Raw genomic sequence first — 26,974 nt, 5'->3', positions numbered from 1 at the left:
ATGAGATATTCTTAGCGAGCAGGGTTAAGGAAAACCCTAAAGTCTTTTGTTCATATATATGGATCAAGAGGATAACCAGGGAAAGCGTTGGCCCACTCCAGGACAAAGGGGGAAAGATATGCATGGAGTCAGAGAAAATGACTGAGCTTCTTAATGAGTACATTGCATCAGTATTCATTGAGGAGAGGAACATGATGGATATTGTGGTTAGGGATAGATCTTCAATTACTCTAGGTCAAGTCGGCATAAGGAGGGAGGAAGTGTTGTGGATTCTAAAAGGCATAAAGGTGGACAAGTCCCCAAGTCTGGATGGGATCTATCCCAAGTTACTCAGGGAAGTGAGAGAGGAAATAATTGGGGTTTTAACAGATTTCTTTGCAGCATCCTTGAAAACAGGGGAGGTCCCGAGGATTGGAGAATTGCTAATGTTGTCCCCTTGTTTAAGAAGGGTAGCAGAGATAATCCAGGTAATTACAGACCAGTGAGCCTGATGTCAGTTGTAGGGAAGCTACTGGAGAAGGTACAAAGGGATAAGAGATATACCCTTTGGAAGAAAATGGGCTTATCAGTGATAGGCAGCATGGTTCTGTGCAGGAAAGTTCATGTCTTACAAACCAAATAGAATTATTTGAAGAAGTGACAAATTTGATTGATGAAGGAAGGGCTATAGATGTCATATACATGGACTTGAGTAAGGCATTTGATAAGGTTCCCCATGGTAAGCTGATGAAGAAGGTGAAGTCACATGGAGTCCAGGGTGTTCCAGCTGGATGGATAGAGAACTGGTTGGGCAACAGGAGACAGAGAGTTGTAGTAGAAGGGAGATTCTCAAAATGGAGACATGTGACCAGTGGTGTCCCACAGGGATCTGTGCTGAGACCACCGTTGTTTGTGATATACATAAATGACTTGGAGGAAGGTGTAGGTTGCCTCACTAGCAAGTTTGCAGATGACACTAAGATTGGTGGAGTAGCAGATAGTGAAGGGGACTGTCAGAGAATACTGCAGTATATAGTTAGATTGGAGAGTCAGGCAGAGAAATGGCAGATGGAGTTCAATCCGGACAAATGCAAGGTGATGTGTTTTGGAAGATGCAATTCCAGAGCGAGCTATACAGTAAATGGAAAAGTCCTGGGGAAAATTTATGTACAGGGCGATTGGGGTGTTCAGGTCCATTGTTCCCTGAAGGTGGCAACGCAGGTCAGTAGAATGGTCAAGAAGGCATATAGCCTACTTTCCTTCATCAGACAGGGTGTTGAGTACAAGAGTTGGCAGGTCATGTTACAGTTGTATAGCACTTTGGTTCAGCCACATTTGGAATACTGCGTACAGTTCTGGTCGCCACATTACCAAAAGGATGTGGATGCTTTGGAGAGGGTATAGAGGATGTTCACCAGGATGTTGCCTTGTATGGAGAATGCTACCTATGAGGAGACGTTGAGTAGAACAGGATTATTTTCATTGGAAAGAAGGCAGTTGAGGGGGGACCTGATTGAGGCCTACAAAATCATGAGGGTGAAGAGCAAGAAACTTTTTCCCAGAGTGGAGGACTCAATTACTAGGGGTCATGAATTCAAAGTGAGAGGGGAAACGTTTAGGGCCTGTTCCTGCACTGCAATGTTCTTTCTTCTGTTCAACAGTACATTATATGGTTAGGGCTGAACATTATTCAGGTTGAGATATCTGTTAATCGCCTAATCCTGTTTTATGTTCCAGAGGTGACTCTATAGAGTGGTTTCACAGAGAAGAAGTAAGAGGAATCCATTGTGAAAGGTACAGTTTAGTTTTAATCTTCTATTTCAAATGTCATATTTTTCACATGACCTATTTGGGATGGCGCGAGGACATGGCAGACGAACTAACTTCGTCTTGCAAAGAGCCATCACAGGGTCAAAGTGCCAAATAGCTTCTTTCTGTACCTATGACTGTCACCATGTGAACTTGTATACAGTGACATTCTGTGTGTCTGTATGTGTGTGTGTGTGTGTGAGAGAGAGAGAGAGAGAGAGACAGTTAAAACTGATGAAGTCTTACTCTGAAAAAACATATAATTCAGAATGAAGACATTTGAAGTTAACCGACTCAGCAATGGCTTGTCAGAGTATGTTCTAGATACCTGCATCTACTTGATTTGCAATTAGACGATCCCATAGTCTAATACACACTTTCTATTTTATATTTAACAAAACACACTTAAGCCACAATAGAGGTAGAAGTCAAGAAAAGTCTTCAACCATGCCATGAAAGCAAATTCGAAAGTCCTTCACACAAAAGGAAAGAAAGATTGCATTTCACAGACAACCTTTTTTTTGTTGTTATTCTGTTGTGGTCTGTTCAACTTTGACAGGTTCATGACAAATAAATTGTATAGCACCTTACTGACTTCATGAACTCTCAAAAAGCTTTGCAGCCAATGGGTTAGTTTTGAAGTGTAGTCAGTTTACTTATTCAGCAAATACCGCAGTCAATTTGCATTCAGCAAGGCCCTGACAAATAGTTTTAACAGTCACATGATTTTGATTTCCCATGATTTGTTGCGAATAAATATTGGTCAGGATTTTGGGTTCAGTTGTAAACCCATCAGATCTTCATTTCTAAAAATGGTCTGGGTTGTTAGGATCACCACCTCACTATCACTGAAGATGAAAACTAGCATCATTGGAAGATAATGTTTTCCTGAGTGCACTGAAGCTGGAGAAAAATAAAATGGTCTAGATTATAAAGTCTGGAAGTTATAAACCATTAGCAAAGGGAAGGTAATGTAACCCATGGCTATTTAAGGTTCAGGGCTGGTCAATGAAACATATTGAAAGCATTGCTTAGTTTGTACAAATTCCTTTATTACTCTCACATATTATAATCCCATTTAAAATGACTGGGATGATGCTTCCATCACAATAACCAGAAGTGATCCAGTTGGGACTTGGGGTTACACATTGATTATTCAACCTACTTTAAATTTTCTTTGTCTCCTGGCTCTAAGTGACTTTTGTGACCCATGGTCAGGCAGTGGCCAGTATCATTTGAGAGTGCAATACTGTTCTTTTGCCATTAGTTAGCAATCTGACTTAGTCCCCAGGGATGGTAGATATGGGACAAAATGCCACATTAAAGCAGTGAGGAATAGGCTGGCACATTGTCTGGGCAGAGAAAAGGTAGAAATGCTGTGCTCTAGCAAATACGGACTGAATCTAGTGAAATGTGCTCCATTCTCCAATGATCACAGCCTTGCTGCACATAGGATAGAATCATACAACATTAGCACAGAAGAAAGCTATTTGACCAATTGTGCCTTTACCAGCTCTTTGGTAGAGTTTTTAAATCCATTACATTGCACTGCACTTCCCTCTTGCTCTATCATTTTTTTTCACCTTCTAAATTTGTCCAGTTCCCAACTGGATATTACTATTGAGTCTTGATCCGCTATCAGCTCAAGTAGTTATTTCTAGTTTCGCACAAATCTGGACAATAAAATCTTACCTCTTCTTTAATTCCCTTGCCAGTTATGTCAAATCAATGCCCTGTGATTACTGACTGCTCTTCTAATGGAAACAATTTCTCTCTACCTACCCCACCAAAACCCTAAATACTTTTTAACACCTCTATCCAATCTCTCCTTAATTTCCTCCATTTTAACATGACCACTAAGTGTGCACTTTGCACTGTTGCGCTAAGGTGAAGACAGTGGAAATGTAAGCACATTCCGAAGTTTTGGTAACTGTGTGCTCTTTGACTATTTGATAGATGGTTAGTGTGAAAACTGCTATACTTTGAGGAAACAGCTGCATTCAATTTTGTCCCTGTCCTTTATATCTGTATTTTATACCACAGACTGCATTTCATGGTTAATCTCAAACAAAGTCAAGTTTCATCCAGTTAACCACCAGAACATGTAACCAACTCTCAATGGTTGCAGAAAGAAACTAGAAATTCTTAATTTATTATTAGCTACTAAACATCTCCGCTTCGCAAACTTTATTTGTGCTTCATGGAACCTCCACTGTAGTGAATCATTTTAAAGTGCTCTAAGTGGAGAAGACCCTGATCAAAGTAGGCACAGTTCCAGAAACCTCCTGTAAATAGTAGCAGGTTCTGGAGATCCCCGGCAAATATTGATCACATCCAACAACCCCCTATAAATATTGGTATACTCCAGAGACCACCTGTAAATATTGGAAACTCCCTAAGTCCCCATGCAAATGTTGACATGCTCCCAGGGGACTTCCAACAAATAGTTAGGGTGCATAATTCAGACCAATTGTGTCACTAGAGCCCCTGAACACCCTTCTGGGGCTGCGTATTTCACTACCAGGCATGACCTGCTGAGGTTTTGACAATGCACAGCCCTATCTGTTGACCATGACGTCTGTTTTCCAAATTTGGACCACTCCAGTCCTCTCAACGAATTTGTGTTTCACTCACAGAAGCTTAAGTGTTCTGCTGCAGTGTGTTGTCCCTACGCCACCATTTTATAAAATTGTCAAACAACAAGTTTATTTCCAGCTTGGGCTGGGTTTGCGTTTGCAGTTGGTTTTTGACAGTCTGCTAGTTAGGGAGGAATACCAGACCCCCAGAGGGTGGGTGTGTGGTATCACATGTCTGTAACATGACCAGGACGTGGGAACAAAGGATGCTAGGAAGGGAAGCAGGGGAAGGAGGAGGAGCAAGTCTATCCACTTGGGGTTTTCAAGAGCACTTGTCATAACTACCTTTACCCCAGGACTAGTGACTGAGAGGGCTAGAGTTTTAATTAGGAAGTGTTCACTGAACTGTACTCCTTACTTCAACGTGATTTCACAACATGATGAGGAAAGGCATGCTATTGGCTACACAGATTTTTGCTGCCCTCAGTTGTTATGGCTGCACACAGGAGTCAGTGCTTGTCACAATATTTCACAGTGTGCCATCCATTGCAGTATCTGGGATGTCTTAGAAGCCATTTAATCCAGATGAGTGCAGACCATTTTCTTCCTACTGATGAGAATAGGGAACATGACTTTGTGGGTTCCCAGTGGCATGGGACACCATCAAACTGTGATGGTGCACGTGACACTAAATTATGAAGTTCATATTTGTTATACTCAACACAGGGCACATTCCCTGTGTACACAGATCAGAGAATCCGGTGTAAAGGCTTCACCACGGCTTCTAATCAGCGAGATTCAACAGGAGCATCAAAGGCACATGAAATCAATAAAGCCCTGCAGAGAAAGGCCATTTGGCCCCCTGAGTCAGAACTAACTCATCCCATCCCTGTAACCCACATGAGTTTTTTACCAAGGTTAACTCATGTAACCTGCACACGATGAGCAATTTAGCATGGCCAATCCACCAGTCTTTGGACTGTGGGAGGAAACTGGAGCACCCAAAGGGAACCCGTACAGACACGGGGAGAATGTGCCAACGCCACATTGACATTTGCCCAAGGGTGGAATTGAACGCGGATCCCCGGTGCTGTGAGGCAGCAGTGCTAACTACTGAGTCACCATATCCCCCTCTGAGCTTCACATTCAGTTGCATGTGTTTTTTTTTCTTGGTGGGGGAGGGGGGTGAACCCTAAACAAATAAGGGACTTTTCTGGTACAGTGGTAGCATCCTTCCTATGTACCAGGAGGCTGTGTTTCAAGTCCCACCTGCATCAGAGGTACATAACAAACATCTCTGGACAGATTGATTCGAAAATATTGTTGAAAAGCAATTTAACATTTTGTTGATATTGAAAGCCACAAAAACTATTCATTTCCTCAGAATCTGAGCACTTTCCCCAGTATGTACAAAAGTACAATGATGTCACTGCAGTGTTATAAAGTAGAGTTCTGTGCGTGGAGCATGCAAAGTGGTTGCTATACCAGGTACCTGCTGATCGAAGGCTGATGACGCAGATGGCTGGTTGACTAAACCACAGCATAGATGTAAACTTAAGCAACCAGGAGCTAAAGCTACACTGTCTGCAGCTTGTTGGCCTCATTAAAAAACAAAAGTTATGCAAACGTCTGGAAATTTGCTCATTCATGCATTTGGGATGGCAAAGACATTAAACCAGGACTTACGTAAGAAATCTAAAGAAGCAATCTGCTATTGTGCTTGAGCTCTGATTGTCATCTATTCATTTTTTTCTTCAATCATCATGAGATCTGAGTGTCACTGACACTGAGGGCAATATTTGTGTCCTATTTTTAATGGCCCTGGAGAAAGTGGCATCGAACCACCTTTTCGGCTGTGGGACCGGATCGGAATCTGTCCTATGTAACATGGTGGTAGTGCCACACAACACAGTGGAGACAGTCCTCATTGTGAAGACTTTGTTTCAGAACAGGGCAAATGCTTCTGTGGCAGATAAACTGGTGAAGACAATGTCATGTAGAGTTATGATGTGTTCTTCAGGGTGTGGACATCTTGGTCAGTAGTGATGTTACTGAACCACTCTTGGTAAGAGAACATGAATTCCTCAGCCTCGCATATTCCTTGACCTTATCACTCTCAGTGCTCCTTTTATGTGATGTTTAACATTGAGCAGTACTGATTCACCAGGTGAGGGAGGCAGGGCAGGACATAGGAATCAGAAGGATGTTTTATTGTCCATGTTTTCCCCAGCAGGTTTCCTGGGAGCCAGAATCACTTTGCCACTTCCTCCCAGCTCTTTCCCACTGTGCCATCACATCAGGTGTTCTGATCTGCTGGTGGGACAGGACAGACCCAGCAACGGTAAGAGTGGGATTTGGGATATTGGCTGTAAGGTCGATTGCATGAGTATGGCACAGTCAGGTTGGTGCTTGAATAATCTACAGGGTGGCTTTCTCAACTTTGCAGAAAACCCCTGATGGTTTTTAATTCATTTGTGGGATGTGGGCATCGCTGGTTAGCCAGTATTTATTGCTCATCCCAAGATGCCCTTGAAGAGACTTTTGTAGCTCGTGGTACATCTGAATGGCTTGCTAGGCCATTTCGGGAGGTGATTGGGAGTCAACCACATAGCTGTAGGTCTGGAGTCACACGTAGGCCAGACCAGATGAGATTGGCAGATTTCCTTCCTGGAAGGACATTGATGAACCAGATGGCTTTACATGGTCTTTAGGCAGATGTACTGTTGTACTTCTAATGTTCAGTTAATATTGGGTAATCCATCCAGTTTAATTCTGTTTCAACATTTCTGTGGCAGTTTATGCTAAACATATTACAGACCAGTTTCGCATGGAGAATTTCTTCCCTCAAGGGCATTAATAAATCAAGTAGGTTTGTTATGAAAATCTGGTAGTTGTCATTATGGCACTACCTTTTTATTCCAGACTGATAGACAGAGTAATTAAATCTAAATTTTCCTGCTGCTGTGATGAGATTTGCACTCAAGCTATCAGACCAGGCCTTTAGCGTACAAGTTCAGTGACTGTACTACCATCTCAGTCCAGAGAAGGCGATAACAATGAAAGTACTTGCAGACTGCACAAAATTGAGTAAATGAAGAATTGGACCACCTTAGACCCTACGATTGTCAGACCTGAACAGATAAACACATCTACTGTTCTCACGTCTTTTAGAAAATAATTGGAAGCAAATTAAATGCAAAATGTTCTAAGAAAAACGATCAGAAGACAAGGGCAATCTTCTAAAGCCTGAACGTTAGGTGACTTTTCTTTTAATTGCTTCAAAACTGTACTTCAGTGACGACAGTTTTCAACACTGGATAAACCTGGGGAGCATGACACGTGCAGTGATGAATCATTGACATGAGGCATCATCAGAGACCAAACACAATTGTGGTTATAAAAGTGATAAACTCTAATCACACAATGAACCACAGCTTGTTGACAATATTTTGTTCTTCATTATCATCCTGCTCTCTCATTCTGCTGTCAAGCCTTTCCTTTCTCTTGTCTGCACTCCCGTTGTTAACATCCTGTCTGGATGGGATCCATCCCTCCAGAAAATTCTGAAACATTCCGGGGATTACTGGGCCTCAGGTATGAAAAATCCGAGGGAAATGTTTTAAGAGCATTAAAGTACGTATGGGCTTCATTTGCTTTTGAATGCCTGTTCGATTATCATTTCGGAAACATGTTAAAGTGGGAGGAAACTAACAGCATGACCTCGAGAACAGATATTATCTGAAAGCAATGATGTTATGGTGGCTCAGTGGTTAGCACTGTTGCCTAACAGTGCCAAGGACCCAGGTTCGATTCTAGCCTTGGGTGACTGTCTGTATGGAGTTTGTACGTTCTCCCATGACTGCATGGGTTTCCTCCAACAATCCAAAGTTGTGCAGGTTAGGTGAATTGGCCATGCTAAATTGCCCATAGTGTTCAAGGGTGTGTAGGTTAGATGCATTAGTCAGGGGTAAATGTAGAGTAATAGGGGAAGGGGGCTGGGTGGGATACTCTTCAGAGGGTTGGTATGGACTTGTTGGGCTAAATGGCCTGTTTCCACATTGTAGGGAATCTATGATCTGAATCTGATTGGATGGGTTGGGATGAAGTCAGTGGTTAAAATTCTAAACAATATCTGGAAAAGATAACAACTTGCATCAAGCTTCAGATATTAGTGGAGTTAGGGTGAGCAAATGATCCATTTGGAGGAGATGGATTTGTCATTTATAAAAATAATATGAGGGAGTCCAGTGGTCACCAGCAGTGTGTCATAAGGTTTGGTGCTGGGCCCACTGCTTTTTGTCACATATAAATGATTTGGATGTGAATATAGGAGGTATGGTTAGTAAGTTTGCATATGATACCAATATTGGCAGTGTAGTGGACAGCAAAGAGGATTATCTCAGAGTACAACAGTACCTTGATCAAATAGACCAATGGGCCGAGTCAGAGTCATAGAGATGTACAGCACAGAAACAGACCATTCAGTTCAACTCGTCCGTGCTGACCAGATATTCCAACCCAATCTAGTCCCACCTGCCTGCACCTGGTCCATTTCCCTCCAAACCCTTCCTATTCATATACCCATCCAAATGCCTTTTAAATATTGCAATTGTACCAGCCTCCACCACTTCTTCTGGCAGGTGATACCATACACATACCACTGTCTGCGTGAAAAAATTGCCCCTTAGGTCTCTTCTATATCTTTCCCCCCTCATCCTAAACCTATGCCCTCTAGTTCTGGAATCCCCCGCCCGAGGGAAGAGACTTTGTCTGTTTATCCTATCCATGCCCCTCATGATTTTATAAACTTCTATAAGGTCACCCCTCAGCCTCCGACGCTCCAGGGAAAATAGCCACAGCCTCTTCAACTTCTCCCTATAGCTCAAATCGTCCAACCCTGGCAACACCCTTGTAAATATTTTCTGAACCCTTTCAAGTTTCACAACATCTTTCTGTTAGGAAGGAGGCCAGAACAACATGACCTCCCAACTCCTGTACTCAATATTCTGACCAATAAAGGAAAGCATACCAAACACCTTCTTCACTATCCTATCTACCTGCGACTCCACTTTCAAGGAGCTATGAACCTGCACTCCAAGGTCTCTTTGTTCAGCAACACTCCCCAGGATCTTATCATTAAGTGTATAAGTCCTGCTAAGATTTGCTTTCCCAAAATGCAGCACCTTGCATTTATCTCAATTCAACTCCATCTGCCACTTCTCAGCCCATTGGCTCATTTGATCAAGATCCTGCTGTAATCTGAGGTAACCTTCTTCGCTGTTCACACCTTCAATTTTGGTGTCATCTGCAAACTTACTTAACTATACCTCTTATGCTCGCATCCAAATCATTTATATAAATGATAAAAAGTAGAGGACCCAGCACCGATCCTTGTGGCACTCAACTGGTCACAGGCCCCCAGTCTGAAAAACAACCCTCCACCACTACCCTCTGTCTTCTACCTTTGGCAGATGGAGTTTAATTTAGATAAATGTGAGATGCTGCAGTTTGGAAAGGTAAACTAGGGCAGGACTTAATGGTAAGGTCCTGGGGAGTGTTGCTGAACAAAGAGACCTTGGAGCGTATATTCATAGTTCCTTTAAAGCGGAGTCACAGGTAGATATGATAGTGAAGAAGGCATTTGGTATGCTTTCCTTTATTGATCAGTTCATTGAGTATAGGAGTTGGGATGTCATATTGTGGCTGTATAGGACATTGGTTAGGCCACTTTTGAAATATTGAATTCAATTGTAGTCTCTCTGCTGTAGGAAAGATGTTGTGAAACTTGAAAGGGTGCAGAAAAGATTTGAAAGATGGTTGCCAGGGTTGGAGGGTTTGAGCTATTGGGAGAGGCTGAATAGGCTGGGACTATTGTCCCTGCAGCATCGGAGACTGAGGTGTGATCTTATGGGGATTTATAAAATCATAAAAGGCATGGACAGAGTGAATAGTCAAGGTATTTTTCCCCAAGGTAGGGGAGTCCACAACTAGAGGGCATAGGTTTAAGGTGAGACGGGAAAGATTTAAAAGGGACCTAAGGGGCAACTTTGTTACGCAGAGGGAAGTACACGTACGGAATGAACTACCAAAGGAAGTGGTGGAGGCGAGTACAATTACAGCATTTAAAAGGCTTCTGGATGGAAACATGAAAAGGAAGTGTTTAGAGGGATATGGGCTAAATGCGACAAGATTAATTTGGGATGTACTATCAGCGTGAACAAGTCGGATTGAAGAGTCTGTTTCTGGGCTGTACAACTCCATGATTTTGAGTCACTGAAGTCATTCTATTTCTGACCCATGTTAGATCTCTGAGAGATTTGTGGATTTATGGTTTTACTCAATGCATGCAAAGCTCAACCTGCTGCCTTGGCAGAGGAAAGCTGTGTTCACCACAACTGGGCCAAAGTTAAAGCATGTGCCATTACATGTGAAGGCTTTCTGAGTCATCAGGAGGGTGTGCCATCTTGTATCATGCAGTTAGCCTGAGAAGGGAAAGCAAATTACAAGGTGCACCAGCCCAAGCTTCCTCTTTCATTCTGCCAAAGGTTATTTGTCCGTAAAAGGGAAGGACACTATCCTGACAGAGAGGGAGATTCCGATTTTCATTGTACTGAGATTTCGGAGTGACAGGGTGGAGATATGTTCAGGAAATTCTGATTTTGTGGATCGGGCGATCATTGTGGAAGAGTCAGAGGGAGACAGTACTCAATTAGAAATTCAGGGAGAGATTGAAGTGATGGCGGGCTGGAGTTAACAGGTTAGCTTTGTTGGTCTCAGAAGACCTGCTTCTCCCTGAAAGCTGTGCTGGAAATGCAGCAATCTGATGGATTTGTGCTTGATCTCACTGTCCGTCACTTGCCCGATTTTGTGAGTTTCCACAAGCTGTGGCCGATCAAACAGACTGCAGCGGTTCAACTTATGTCGCCCTATCACTTTCTCAAGAAAGTTGGAGGATAGAGCCATACAGTCACAGAGATGTACAGAAAGGACACAGACCCTTCGTCCAACCCGAGCATGCCGACCAGATATTCCAACCCAATCTAGTACCACCTGCCAGCACCCAGCCATTGTGCCTCCAAACCCTTCCTATTCATATACCCAACCAGATGACTTTTAAATGTTATAATTGTACCAGCCTTCACCACTTCCTCTGGCAGCTCATTCCATACACGTACCACCGTCTGCGTGAAAAAGTTGCCCCTTAGGTCTCTATTATATCTTTCCCCTCTCACCCTAAACCTATGCCCTCTAGTTCTGGACTCCCCCATCCCAGGAAATAAACTTTGTCTATTTATCTTATCCATGCCCCTCATGATTTTGTAAACCTCTACAAGGTCATCCCTCAGCCTCCAATGCTCCAGGGAAAATAGCCCTAGCTTATTCAGCCTCTCCCTATACCTCAAATCCTCCAACCCTGGCAATATCCTTGGAAATCTTTTCTGAATCTTTTCAAGTTTCACAACATCCTTTCGAAAGGAAGGAGACCAGAATTGCACGCAATTATCCAAAAATCGCCTAACCAATACTCTGTACAGCCGCAACATGATCTCCCAACTCCTGTACTCAATACTCTGACCAATAAAGGAAAGCATACCAAACACCTTCTTCACTATCCTATCTACCTGCAACTCCACATTCAAGGAGCTATGAACCTGCACTCCAAGGTCTCTTTGTTCAGCAGCACTCGTTAGGACTTTACCATTAAGAGTATAAGTCCTGTTAAGATTTGCTTTCCCAAAATGCAGCATCTTGCATTTATCTAAATTAATCTCCATGTGCCACTTCTCAGCCCATTGGCCCATCTGATCAAGATCCCATTGTAATCTGAGGTAACCTTCTTTGCTGTCGGTACACCTCCAATTTTGGTGTCATGTGCAAACTTACGAACTATACCTCTTATGCTCACATCCAAATCATTTATATAAGTGATGAAAAGCAGCGGACCCAGCACTGATCCTTGTGGCATTCCACTGATCACAGGCCTCCAGTCTGAAAAAAGCAACCCTCCACCGCCACCCTCTGTCTTCTACCTTTGAGCCAGTTCTGTATCCAAATGGTTAGTTCTCTCTGTATTCCATGAGATCTAACCTTGCTAATCAGTCTCCCATGGGGAACCTTGTCGAATGCCTTACTGAAGTCCATATAGATCACATTTACCGCTCTGCCCTCATCAGTCCTCTTTGTTACTTCCTCAAAAAACTCAATCAAGTTTGTGAGACATGATTTCCCACGCACAAAGCCATGTTGACTCTCCCTTATTAGTCCTTGTCTTTCCAAATACATGTACATTCTGTCCTTTAGAATTCCCTCCAATAACTTGCCCACCACCAATGTCAGGCTCACCGGTCTATAGTTACTGGCTTGTCCTTACCACCTTTCTTAAACAGTGGTGCCACGTTAGCCAACCACCAGTGTTCCGGCACCTCACCTGTGACTATCAATGATACAAATATCTCAGCAAGGGGCCCAGCAATCACTTCCCTAGCTTCCCTCAGATTTCCAAGGTACACCTGATCAGGTTCTGGGGATTTATCCACTTTTATGTGTTTCAAAATATCCAGCACCCTCCTCAGTAATATGGGCATTTTTCAAGATGTCACCATTTATTTCCCTACATTCTATATCTTCCACGTCCTATTCCAATAAGAATTGGGCCTGGCAAATGTTGTCCGCATTTCCCAAAAGAAAATACATTGGGTCACAAATGAAATCACTTTAAAGCAGATTATACAGTCTCCTTATAGTCTCAATGGTGTTCCCACCTCCTCAAGAGTGGATTGATCACTCACTCATTGATGCTTCTCATTTAAAATTAAAAGTAGGCATGTTCGAAGCAGGTTACATTCCTGTTGCAAACTTTTAAAACTTTAGCAGATAGCAATGACTCATGTTATGTCTGTTTTGAACTTACAAATGAACTGAAAGCTTGGATGAATTTCATGCAAATTGCTTTCTTCAACATCTCATTTTCCATTTCTAGGGATAGGCTGGCCACCAATATCCACTACAAACCGACCAACTCCCACAGTTACCTCAACTACATATCCTGCATCCTGTAAAGACTCGATTCCAATCTCCCAGTTCCTTCGTCTTCATCATATTTATTCTAATGAGGCCAATTTTGATAGGTGAGCCTCCAAAATGTCCACTTTCTTCATCAACCGAGGATTCCCCAGCACCATTGTTGACAGGGCCCTCAACCGGGTCCAACCCATCTCCACACTTCTGTCCTCACACATTCTCTTCCCTTCCGCAACAACAATAGGGTTCCCCTACCATCCGACCAGCATCCACGTTCAAAGGATCATTAGTCGCCATTTCTACCACCTCCAGTGAGATACCACCACCAGACACACATTTCCCCTCCCCTCCCTTGTAAGCCTTCCGCAGGGACTGTTCCCTCGGGGACACCCAGGTCCAGTCCTCCTTCACCCCGAACATCTAAACCGCCCCCTAACCTGCCAAAACCATGTGGCACCCTCCCCTGTAACCACCGAAGGTGTAACACTTGCCCATTTACCTCCTCCCTCCTCAGTATCCAAGGGCCCAAACACACCTTCCAGGTGAAGCAGCATTTTACCTGCACTTCACATAATCTATTGCATTTGCATCTCACAATGTGGTCTCCTCTGCACTCGCGAAATGAAGCAAAGACTGGGTGACCACTTTGTAGAACAACTAGGTTCTGTCTGCTAAAAACATTCGGGTTGCCTGCCACTTTAACACCCCACCCTGTTCCCTGGCCAACATCTCTATCTCAGGCTTGCTGCAGTGCTCCACTGAAGCTCAGTGCAAGCTGGAAGAACAGTACCTTATTTTCCACTTGGGGACCCTGCAGCCTTCTGGACTTAATATTGAGTTCAACAGCTTTACGGCTTGAGCTTCTCCCATGTCCTTAACCCAACCCCCATACCCCAGGCCTTGATATCACATAGTCTGCTATTACGCATAACCTATTGTTAGCCACTAACAGTTTCCATTAATAGCTTTTCATTCTTCGAGCATGGTGAATGTATCTCCACCACATTGACTATAGCATTCAAGAAGGTCACTTATCACCATGCTGTCAAGGGGCAGAAGGCAATTGTGGACCTTGCCAAGAGCGAATATATTTACAGTACTGCTAATAAACCAGCATTTGGGAGGTTTCCAAGTGTTACTAGTGCATATTGAAATTACTTTACTACTCTCCGCACAGGAGAATCTCAAAGTGTTTTAACTAGTATAGAACTCCCATTCTCAGGCAATCCTTATGGAAGTTTCAGTAAAAATGTTCACATTACAGCACAGAATCGAGTGCCTCCCCACAGTACTGTACTGCAGCATGGAGACTCTGCACATTTACACATCTTGAAATTCTTTTGGGCTTGGGTATAATTTTCTGCATTTTCTCTTCCTAAACACTTTTCTTTTTCTTATCCTTCACTGCTGCACAAACTCTAGGGGATGGCACGTTGTTTTGATGATATTCCAAAGTGTTTGGTTTTGTTTCTTGTTCTTTACTTCCTTTTTCGCTGACCCTTTATACACAGACCTTGACTCTCACTGAGCTGTGCCCAAAATTGGGAATCTCCCACTTTGCCCTGTCCCCTCAGGATGTTATTCTGAATTAATGGCCTTGGCATTATTTCCCAAGCAAAACGCTGCCAATCCTTTTACCACCAACTCCCATTAATGATGAAAGCAGGAAAGGATCTCGGTGCATTAAAAACTTGAAAACAGTTTTGTGATGTACACGTGTTTGATTTGAGAGAGGATGGAACACCCATTAATATAATTAAATCAGACACCCACAGTGTGGCTGGAAGCCTGCTTCAGCTTTGCTGGTTCTGCAGTTCTGCTTTTCCAGCGCTGGGGAGTAAATGGGAGGACATAGTGATCAGCTTGACAAGGTAAGTTCTTTTTACAGCACTGCTTGTGGGCCAGGAGGAGCAGGATTTTTTTCCCGCCAAGTCCCTGAACGAAACCTTCCCCTCAGCCAGTCACTGGCTTCTCTCTTCACCTTCAGCATTCACAGACTTCTGTCACCATCCCTGACCCCAAACCAAGCACCATTGTCCTCTCTATGTTGCAATCTTTAGCTGATGCTATCACCCACATACCTACCCCACCTCACATCTCCTGACCCTGATCTCTCACTTCGACATCCCGCCACAGTCTACCATTAAACGTCCTGCCTCTGGTTTCTCCTGCCCACTAACCTATCAATTTGCGTAGCTGCTGCACCAGAGATAGAAGGAAGAAATAATAACAATGCCCTGATGTTATATTCAACAGGAGCCTGGCACCCCTGGTTTCAAAGGATTTTCCAGGCATTTTAACCCTCCCAGCTCCCTAGAAGTACCTGAACAGAACACAAATGCTTGGCCAGAACACAATAAATTACACTCTCACTGTCAATAGTTGTGCTGAAATGAATTAGGAAGCAGGAAAATGCAGCAAATTATTTATAACATGAGACTGTTTCCTCACATTCTGTCAGAGTTCCAGTTCCTGCTCACAATTGCGTGTGTCCCTCCTGTTTGTGGTCTATCAAGCTTCAATCTTAACCATAATGGTCACAGCTTCAGACTGTTTCCAAGTTATCGACAGTCTGCTTTTTGGGGGTTTTCTTTACTCTGGCATTGTGGTAAACATCATAGATTCTGCTGATCTCTCTGTTGTGAGGAGGTTGTTGATTATGATATGGTGTAACCCAGCAGCAAGCACATTTGGGCGCAGGAGATCTCCAGAAGGAACTCACTTTTGCACATTTCAGATGCATCTGTGCAAATACTTCCAGTTTCATCACAACTCAACATTAAGTAATTGAGCTTGGTTCACATGATCTAGATCCTGAAAGAGATCCTCACCATTTTCATTCACCAACACATCTTCAGCATTTCTTCCATGAAAGAAAGAAATTACCTGCATAATATTGTGCCTTTGCTGATCTCAGGACATCAGGATGCAAGGAGACTTCAAGGTGACTTGACAGGCTAAGTGAATGGGCAAGAGTATGGCACAAGGAATATAATGTGAATAAGTGTGAAGTCATCCCACTTATAGAAAAATCAGAGAGTATTCCTAAAATAGTTGGAATTGATGTTAATTGGGTGGGATTTGTCAATAAAAGCTACCATGAAGGTACGGCAAGCAAATAGGAAGATAAATGATATGTTGGCCTTCATCACAAGAGGATTTGAGTATAGGAATAACAATGTCTTACTGCAATTGTACAGCCAACTAGGAGAAACTGAGGACTACAGATATTGGAGATCAGAGTCAAATAATGTGGTGCTGGCAAAGCACAGCCGGTCAGGCAGCATCCGAGGAGCAGGAGTGTCGACACTTTGAGCATAAGGTCTTAATTCCTGATGAAGAGACTATGCTCAAAACGTCGACTCTCCTGCTCCTCGGATGCTGCCTGTGTTTTTCCAGCACCACACTTTTTGATTACAATTGTATAGCGCCTAGAAAGATCAAAACCTAGAGTTTTGCGTATAGCTTTGGTCCCCTGAACTAAGGAAGGATATACTTGCCATAGAGAGGGTACTACCAGGGTTGACCAGATGAATCCCTGGTGAGCCCGCTCTCTATGGAGAATTTAAGAAAGGCAGATGTACAGTCTCTAGAGTTTCAGAGAATGAGAAATGTTCTCATTAAAACTTGCAAAATTCTTACACGGGACATCATAGTGAGTCCAGAACCGGGATACAAGCTCGGAGTAAGGACAGAGATGAGGGTGAATTTCATCACTTGAGAGGATGGTGAGTCTTTGGAATTCTCAATGGCAAAGGGCTATGGAAGTTCAATCATTGAACATGTACTGGCAGAAATCAATAGATTTCTGGTTGCTATCAACATCAAGAAATATGGGTTTAGTGCAGGAAAAAGGCAAAGAGATTGATGATTTCCTATTATCTAATTGACTAGCAGAGCAAGATTGATGGGCTGAATAGACTACTTCTCCATCTATATTCCAATGTTACAAACCACTTTGCAGCCAGTAGTCACCACTGTAATGTAGGAAACACAGCGACTAAATGATGTACAACAAGCTGTAAGATGATCATATTTAAATATTAATTGAAAGGTAAATGTTACCTGCAGAACATTGGGGGATCTTCTCTACTGACCTTCAAATTGTACCATGGAACCTTTTACATCTAATGGAGCACCCTGATGGCTTAGTAGTTTAAAGGGTTGATGAATGTTATAAGTAAATGTTGTACCTATGGGTTTTAAAGGACATTTGATAAAATACCAACTAACTGATATATACAGAAAATATAAGTACATTGTACTCAAGGGACATGGAGGCTTGGGTGCCCAACTGTAGAGATAGAAGGTAGTCAGTAATTGTGAACAGATTTTGTTGTGGTGAAGGGAAGTTTGCATTGGGGTTCCCCAAAAGTCAATAGCTATTTATACAGGGGAGTATTAACTCATAAAATTGTGGCTCGCTCAGAGTAGGGTGAGCTGCATCACCACCAAACCTTGCCTCAGTCTGTTTGCCAGACATCTCCCCTTCCACATCAGATCCGATCACCCTGAGATCATGGCTTCGAACACCTCTCTTCCATGATCTCGTTAAGACAGCCACGCATGTATCATGCAATGATTCAGGACAGCAAGAGGCCATTCTGCCCTTCCATCCCACCCACACCTTCCCCACACCCCAGTCCTACCTTTTTGAAGAGTAATCCAATGTGCCCAAATTTCATGCTTTTACCCTCCATTTTTTCTTTTACGCGTTCATTCATTCATTTCCCATCTCAAGCTGTTCTATCCACAACATCCATGCTGTGAGGGAACACATTCCAAATTCTAACCATTCAGTACATAGAAAAAGAGTTTATCTTCAAATCACATCTGGTTTTTCAGTCACCTTTCTGCCTGCACCCTCAGATTATAACTTCTATAGTTTCTCTTTATTTCCTTCCAAAGACACAGTCAGTCCAGAGTGTTGTTTAAGACGAGCAGGACATTCCTCTTCAGTTATCTGAATGAAGGCAAGTCCTTACCTGTTATGTACTGAACAAAAGGAGAGTTTTATTTTTGACTAAGAGCATTATGAAGGAACAGACCTGGGTCTTTTGCAGTGAGAGAGAGGAGTGAATCCCTGATGTTGGGAATTGATCTGATCCACATGTGAGTAACTGGGCTAACCAGTGCCCCTAGCATCACAACCTGGGAATAAGGAAGGAGCAAATTACTACAAATGCTGAATTCTGTACTGAAAATAAAAAAAATGCTGGAAATCACAGCGAGCCAGGCAGTATCCATGGAGAGAGAGCAAGTTAACTGGGAATAACAAATGCAGTTTTTATGTTTGAAGATGATTTAAGACTTGGCAATGATAGAAATATTAAAAGGGAGACAGGAGTGACACTATAGACTGGTGCAAATGGTAGTTTTGGCAGGATTTGGAAGGATTTTTGTTGTGCGGTCTAGCAAGTTCTCTCACCACATCTTACCAAATGCACCATATTAATTACCTGCCCTGCTCCTACGGTGTCTCTCATGAATGATTGCCACCATATGCCCTTCCCAGAACAGTTGCCAGTGAAGCATTGAAGTTCAGACGTGCCCTGTAAATGATTCGGAGATGTGCTGTGTGGGTTTTTTGAAGCTGGTCCATATCCTATGGTTGTTGGTAGATGGGATGCATAAGGCTAGTGCCCATGGATTTGCCCTGAGATTTTGGCATTCACTGTCTGACAGGGGTATCCTTTGGAGCAGGTGGCAAACTGAATCTGCCAAGCACCTGCTCTGCCGTCCACGTCGAGTGTTCTCTTAATGTCCAGCTTCCTTGGTGAGATGGGAAGCTGGGTATTAATGAGGTGGGTTGGGCTGTCAACAAGACATTTAACAAGTTCCTAATCCCTCTTAGCTGGCAACTCACTGCTGCCTCGTGAGAAACTCATCTCCCTGCTTATCAAGAACATAAAAGAGGAAGTTCCTGAAGTTGAGATGGGCCTTGCCAGATTTTTGCTCCAATTCTGCCACAAATCTCACCATAGCCCACCTCATTCAGGCCTCGATAAGATTCTATTCTGGAGGATAGAGCTGCGGATGCTGTTAATCAGGGGCAGAGGTTGCTGGGATGGGGGTTGAGCGGGTTTGGCGCCACCTGTGAAGAAAAATCAAGAGTTAATGTTTCGGGTCTGGTGACCCTTCCCCTTGGTTTTGCTTCACAGATGCTGCCGGACCTGCTGGGCTTTTCCAGCAGCTTCTGTTTGTGTTCCATGTTATTCCAGTCATTTGGTTTGTTTCCAGCACCACCTTATTTTTAATTTTTTTTATAATTATCTCTCTGCCTCCTTTACTGGCAGCTATTGACGTTTAACTCACACTGTCTAACACCCTTGGTCACCTACAGAGACTTATCATTTGACATTCCATTCCCCACATTTGTATGATCTTTTGATCTCTCTGCCCTTAGTCTCTTTGCCTATAAATTCTGTGTCTGTCTGCTTCTCTCTCACTTCACCTGATGAAGGGGCAGCACTCAAAAAGCTTGTGATTTTAAGTAAACCTGTTGGAGTATAACCTGGCATCCTGTGATTTCTGACTTTATCCTAGAAGAACTCCAGTGATTGGATTCTACAGTTCTGTGCTCAAATCACAAGACTGTAATGTCAAGGCTAGGCTGCCCCTCCTCTGAAAAATCAAATTTCCTATCTAATTAGTAAAACTATAATACTGTAGATGCTGAAAATCTGAAACAAACAGAGAGAGAATCCTGGAGAAACTCACCAGGCCTGGCAGCACCTGTGGAGAGAGAAACAGAGTTACCATTTTGAGTCTGGTATGACATTAAGGGGGACATATTGGCTCAATGGTTAGCACTACTGCCTCAGAGGGACCTGGGTTCGATTCCACCCTCAGGCACCTGTCTGTGTGGAGTTTGTACACTTTCCCCGCATCTACATGCGTTTCCTCCAGGTGCTCCGGTTTCTTCCTACAGTCCAAAGATGTGCAGGTGGATTGGCCATGCTAAATTGCCCATAGTGTCCAGGGATGTGTAGGCAAGGTGGATTAGCTGTGAGAAATGCAGCTTTAGAGGGATTGGGTGATGCTCTTTGGAGAGTCAGTGTGGACTCGATGGGCCGATTGGCCTGCTTCCATGCTGTAGGGATTCTATGAATCTTCAGAGCATTACCTCTGTCTCCCTCTCCACAGATGCTGCTTCAGTAGTCACACTGTCTTTCCTTTCTATTTTATCACTTGATCATCTCCCACATTTCACATGAAAGACACAGGCATATTCCATCCCAACATTCTTAGCAACATATTTAATGATTTCAGTTCATCCAACTCAGTGACCCTCCTGTGATGACAATTATATTTTACCCTCACATTTCAGTACATGGGGTCAATTTTCATGAACTTTGTTTCAGCTGGTATTCTACTTCAGGTTATAGCAGCACAGGTTGTCTCGTCATTAAATTTCAACCATTTGGGGGAACAAAGCAGGGAGACTGTGCCTTCTGCACAAACCGACAAATTCAGAATTTAGTCCAGATTTGTTAGCTAAAGTTCCTGCCACAACTTCAGTTTTGGTATTTTTACATAGGGGAAAGTAAAAGGGGCTTTCCTTTTTGCAACAAAAAAGAGAAATAGCAGATGCCAACTGCTTCTCCACTCAACAAATTGTCAACAAATTCAGGGTTGAACGGTAAATGATTTCAATCCATGGAGACAGCTATTTGCTGTACTGTTGCAAGTACTCAGAGGAATAGAAAATAACCCGAGGCCTGTTCTCTGGCTTAATTGGAGCAGCCTTTGTTAGGCCTGGAACTGTGGGCCTCAGGCTTCATCCACATCTTTTGAGTGAGTATCACAGGCCAGAATTTCACATGAGGAGTTCTCGGAGGAGATTTGGGTCAGGCGATATTTGGTCGAGGTGGGTGGCCTGTGAAAACACTCTGGCAGATGGTGGCTGTGAAAAATCCAAGCAGCCCCAGATTAATCAGGAACAAATCTACCACAGGGATCCCTCATCAGGCAGTGGACCACTAACAATGATGCTCTAAATTTAGAATAGGAGTGGCACCATGACAGTTGGTCCCCCACTGCTAAAGTTCCATTATTCAAAACCACAGAAAAAGGGATCAACCATATCAGTTTCTATCCCAGATTGTTTAATTGTCAAATATTACAAGCTCACCATTCGTAATTGAAACGTGAGGGTAAAATATAATTGGCATCACAGGAGGGTCACTGAGATGGATGAACTGAATTCATTAAATATGTTGCTAAGAATGTTGGGATGGAATATATCTGTGTTTTTCATGTGAAATGTGGGGGATGATCAATGAGCATGGTCTGATTATCAGGTGATCAACTGTTCTCAGTGGAAACATTCACTTTGAAACTTGTTTTGTTGAATAGATTTTAGAGAACTTGTCCAAGTTGCTAATTAGTATTGGTCAGGGATTCATGAAGCTTTGAAGTGTGAATGTTTCACATGGTCTTTTGAGCACAGAACTGGTCAGGGCCTAAAAGATGTGACCTGATATGAACTGATGAAACTGTACTGATACGGCAGTGCAGCTCAGCATCCAGTTTGCTTTGGTGAACCATTGCTCAGCAGTGACTCAAAATGCTTTGCTATTGCTCCCAGATCTCTTTCAGACTAATCTAGAGCCATTTATTAAAAATGCCCACAGTATTTTTTTCTTTCCAATTTGTAAAGCTTTGCAATTAACCTACTGAACTTCAACCCAGAGTTTTGATGACTTGAAAATTTGTCTGATTGTGCAGCTCCCTGAGGTTAGTCCCATTCCCAGTTTATATTGTATGTTTCAATCGAGGTGGTTTTTGATCAGCTGAATTGAGCAGACATCTGCGGGAAACTCATTCACTTCATCTTCCCATCCAACATCATTCCTCGAGTTAAACAATCATAATTTCTCTCCTACAGCCATTTCCCAACTATGTCAAGATGTTTCCTCAGTAACCTATTCTCCTGTTCATTAATTAATCTGCAACTCAACTAGTTCAGCCTTGTATTCAGAAAACAGGTGCCAACTTGTTTTTATCTCGAATGTATAAGTTCTCAGAAATCAACAGTATTTAGTAAATAAACTGCAGTAGATCAGCGCATAAAATTAATGGTTAAATTAATGCAAGCAAGTCATTAGAAGATTGCAGTAACGTTTTATTTAGGGCAGAAGTGAGGCAGCTCCAAATGTAGTATCCTGTGGAGGTATGGTGGGGAGGGTATGGTGCAGAAGGAGAGGAAGATCAGTCCCAAAAGGAGATGAGAAACTGCAGCATAGCTTAAGTGGTTCTTCCTGCGTGGTAGAAATGCCTGTAATTTATTGTATAGCCTTTAATTAGACATGTGTGTCCATTGTTGGTAGACTGCAACTCCTAGCTTCAATTTGACGATATCAGGCAAATGCTATTCAGGTATCTTCATTGAATTAATGGACTGGAAGTCAGCCTATTCATATGCACTGATTGAATTTTTGCTTGATTTTGCTGCTGTGAAGTACTCCACGTTGTTTCCTTTAACAAAACTACCACATAAATGTGTGTTGTTGTTGTTGATTCATTACACGGTGTCTGCCCTGTTAACCTGCTCCTTGGTCAGTCTTTATCATCTGTGCAGCTGTCAACTCTAATTCTCTTCATAAAACTTTCTTTGCCTGCTCCCGTCATCTCCTTCACCTTCAAAGTCTGACTAGCCTCTCCCCTCCCCCCAACAACTTCCTGCTCAAAATTCACTGCTCATCTCACGAAAGGGTTGTTTTTTTGATAGTTTGGTATGTGAGTGGTTAGGATGTGGAATGCCATTTCTGATGTTGCGGTGGAAGCAGATTCAATGATGGGTTTCGAAACACAATTGGATTTTGTCTAAACAGAAAATGTTTGCAGGGCAATGGGGAAAAGGGGCGATGGAGTGAGACTAGGTTGCTCTGGCTGAGGGCCACTACAGGGCTGAATGGCCTCTTTCTCTGTTGTAACCATTCTGTGATTGCATATAAATGGAGATGTGATGGTTTGGCCTGTAGTAAAAACAGGAGAAAGTGAGGTCTGCAGATGCTGGAGATCAGAGCTGAAAATGTGTTGCTGGTAAAGCACAGCAGGTCAGGCAGCATCCAAGGAACAGGAGAATCGACGTTTCAGGCATAAGCCCTTCTTCAGGAAAGTAAAAACATCTTCTTAGCAACTCCCCTCATGAACTTGTATGTAGTAAAAACAGACAACTCTTTCAAGGCCCTGCACACGGAGGAACGGGAAATAGAAAGGCCAGACAAACAATGTCTAGAGTGACTATAAAGAAATGTAGGTGGCTGAAGCAACCTTAAGAACATAGGAAATAGGAACAGTTCGAGGCCATTCAGCCCCTCACATCTTCCCCACCAGCAGCAAAGATCAAATTCTCTCTCGTGCCAACTCCTCATAGCCGATAAATCCCCAATATTTCAAACATCTATTTACCACCTCTTTAAGTAGTTTCAGTGACCTAGCCTCCAGACAGAGAGAATTCCAAACATTCACTATCCTCTGGGAGAAGAAATTCCTTCTCATCTCAGTCTTAAATGAGTATCACCTTCTTCTGTAACTAAGTTCTCGAAATCGAGTTTCACCTCACTATCAGAAACATCTTCTTAGCAACTCCCCTCATGAACTTGTATATTTTAATAAGATTTATGATTCAAGACTTTTCTAAACTCTGAAGGCCTAACCTGTTTGGCCATGCCCATCATCCCAGGATCAGCATAATGAATCCTTTTAGAATTGCCTCAAACATATCCTTTTGTAAATATGGCGAGATAAACTGTATTCAGTGTTCCAGGTAGAACCTTACCCATGCTCTGCACAGTTGTACCACGACATCCCTATTTTTAAGCTCCAATAAAAACCAAAACTTCAATTGCCTTCATAATTGCTGAATCTGCATGCTAAATTTCAAATATCTTAATTTTTGATTGGATACTCTATGTGAGTGCCTTTGTTAACCATCAGTGGTTCATCCTTCTCCTTGAGATAAATCTTTGTTGTGTTATGAAATTTTTGCTTAAATATAAGCCATTAGACATGAGCTGCCAGACGAGGTGGTAGAGACAGGTACAATTACAACATCTAAAAGGCAGCTGGATGGGTATATGAATAGGATGGGTTAAGAGGGATATGGGGCCAGGTGCTGGCAAATGGGACTAGATTAATTGAAGATATCTGGTTGGCATGGATGGGTTGGACCAAAGGGTCTCTAATGACTCTAAATGCCAGGTTAGTTAAGAATCAGCAACAATGTGAGGAACCAATACTGAGCTGACAGACAGGAATTTAACAGTTGGAGCTGTTTGAATGCTATTTATCTGAGAGAGAGAAAGAAACTGTTGACCTTACACACATGCCGTTTTCTTCTCTCGGCAGTTTGGAAAGGCATTCCTCTCAAAGAACAGAAACCCGCCGCCTTGGAAAGATGTCCCTTAATGCCAGCATGTGCCAAGATGAACAGGAGCACTGGAAAAGCGAGATAACTTTGTATGCAGTTGTCTACGGAATAATCCTTATCCCTGGCTTCTTTGGCAACAGCGTGGCCTTGTGGGTATTGATCGGAAACATCAAAAGGGAGAAGAAGGCAGTGATATTCATGACCAACCTAGCCCTGGCTGACTTGGCCCACGTTTTGAGCCTGCCCCTGAGGATCTTTTACTACATAACGCATAACTGGCCATTTGGAAAGTTCATGTGCTTGTTCTGTTTCTACCTGAAGTTTCTCAACATGTACGCCAGCATCTTGTTTTTAGTCTGCATCAGCGTCCAGCGTTGCGTTTTCCTCATCCACCCCTTCAAGTACAGTAGCTGGAGGCGCAGGTATGATGTGGCCCTGAGTATTATTGGATGGCTGGTCGTCATCCTGATGTGCCTTCCATTCCCCATCATGAGAAACACCGTGTCGTTCAACAGCTCGCAATGCTTTGCCGATCTCCCCATGAAGCAGGTCAACCTGGCATCTTCCATACTCATGCTTACAGTAGCAGAGCTCCTGGGCTTTGTGGGGCCCATCGCCATCATTCTCACCTGTACCTGGAAGACTGCACAGTCACTGAAAGAGAAGAGCACAGTCCCCAACAACCGAGGGGGAAGCAGGGCTTTGAAGCTCGTCTTGATGTGTGCAACCGTGTTCCTGATTTGCTTCGCTCCCTATCATATATTCTTCCTGTTAAACCAGCTGCGAAAGTTAAATCTCATTGCAGACTGCAGCGCACGGAAGAATATTGAGATCTTGCATTCAGTGACACTGTGCTTAGCCAGCATGAATGCCTGCTTGGACCCATTCATCTACTATTTTGTCACCGCCGAGTTCAGAGAGCAGCTTTCACGGACCAGCAGCTTCCTTGTAAGGAGCCGACACTTGAGCAGAGAAAGCACCACGAGTCGATAATCTCAAGCTTTGGACAAATTGTTTGGCGTTTCTCTTTTCCATCTTGCTCCACCTTGCAACGGAGATATCGTTGAGTCAGCAGTCACTGTATCGGTGCATCTTAGAGCGAGTTGATGTTTAAAGCACCATTTGTTTTCCAGCAAATGTTAACCCATTCCTGGTGAGCTACCAGAAATGGTAGCAACAAGGAATGTAGCAGTTAGCATAAGTCACCAGTGGTGTTTGAACAATTCTTTTTTACCTTCATTAATTGTGTTTCATGTACATTCTGCCCGCAAAGTAAAGACACAAGATTTTTTTTACAACGTTCATCCATAAAAAAATGTTTGCAATGTAGCTTTCATTTAAATGCCAGGACAGTGATTATACTCATTTAATAATATGCATGATAGGGGATTACCAGTGACTTTCTGAACACATTTTACTGTCCATAATCTACACACTGCCCTGTAAACCAAGAGTCACTTATTCTGGTTGGAAAATGATCAAAGTAATAATTAATGGTGAACTGCCGATCTTAACAGGGTGTTAATGCATAGTCATGATTTGGAGATGCCAGTGTTGGACTGGGGTGGACAAAGTTAAAAATCACACAACGCCAGGTTATAGTCCAACAGGCATGAGCTTTCGGAGCGCTGCTCCTTCATCAGGTGGTTGTGGAGTACACAATTGTAAGACACAGAATTTATAGCAAATGTTCACAATATGATGTAACTGAAATTATACATTGAAAAATACCTTGATTGTTTGTTAAGTATTTCATCTGTTAGAATGAGAGGTCATTCTAACAGATGAAATACTTAACAAACAATCAAGGTATTTTCCAATGTATAATTTCAGTTACATCACATTGTGAACTTTTGCTAAAAGTTCTGTATCTTACAACTGTGTACTCCACAACCACCTGATGAAGGAGCAGCGCTCCGAAAGCTCATGCCTGTTGGACTATAACCTGGCGTTGTGTGATTTTTAACTTAATGCACAGTGTGTGTGAACTGTAGGCTTTATGAACATTTGAACATACAAATTAGGAACAGGGTTTAGGCCATCTAGCTCTTGAGATTGCTGCGTCATTTAGTCTGATTGTGATGGATCTGATTATGATCTTAACTCCAGTTTCTTGCTGGCTTCCAATAAATTGCTGAGTCACTTATTAAGTTTTTACTTCTGTTCATAAGAAATTCCAAACTGATTGAGATCTGGTGACATTTACAGGGCA

General features: G+C 42.8%; 1 protein-coding gene across 7 annotated transcripts in view; it reads left to right on the top strand.

The window, feature by feature from the left end:
* LOC122557120 (probable G-protein coupled receptor 174) overlaps window positions 1-26,361 on the top strand; it is a 53,900-nt gene extending 27,539 nt beyond the window's left edge. For 3 of the 7 annotated variants that reach the window (XM_043704448.1, XM_043704450.1, XM_043704449.1), the window contains exons 2-4: window positions 1,717-1,773; window positions 6,598-6,705; window positions 24,741-26,361. In XM_043704448.1, the coding sequence (XP_043560383.1) occupies window positions 24,790-25,755 (966 nt within the window). In that variant the 5' untranslated portion in view covers window positions 1,717-1,773; window positions 6,598-6,705; window positions 24,741-24,789 and the 3' untranslated portion in view covers window positions 25,756-26,361. Of the gene's footprint in view, window positions 1-1,716; window positions 1,774-6,594; window positions 6,706-20,933; window positions 21,183-24,740 lie in introns of those variants that run through there. The other 4 variants (XM_043704447.1, XM_043704453.1, XM_043704452.1 and 1 more) reach the window with 3 other exon arrangements.
* Window positions 26,362-26,974: the final 613 nt, after the last annotated feature.

This window comes from Chiloscyllium plagiosum, chromosome 15, assembly GCF_004010195.1.
Source record: "Chiloscyllium plagiosum isolate BGI_BamShark_2017 chromosome 15, ASM401019v2, whole genome shotgun sequence".
Lineage (NCBI taxonomy): Eukaryota > Metazoa > Chordata > Chondrichthyes > Orectolobiformes > Hemiscylliidae > Chiloscyllium > Chiloscyllium plagiosum.
The sequence above is the reverse complement of the archived record's forward strand: the minus strand, read 5'-3'. Positions and strand labels throughout refer to the sequence as shown.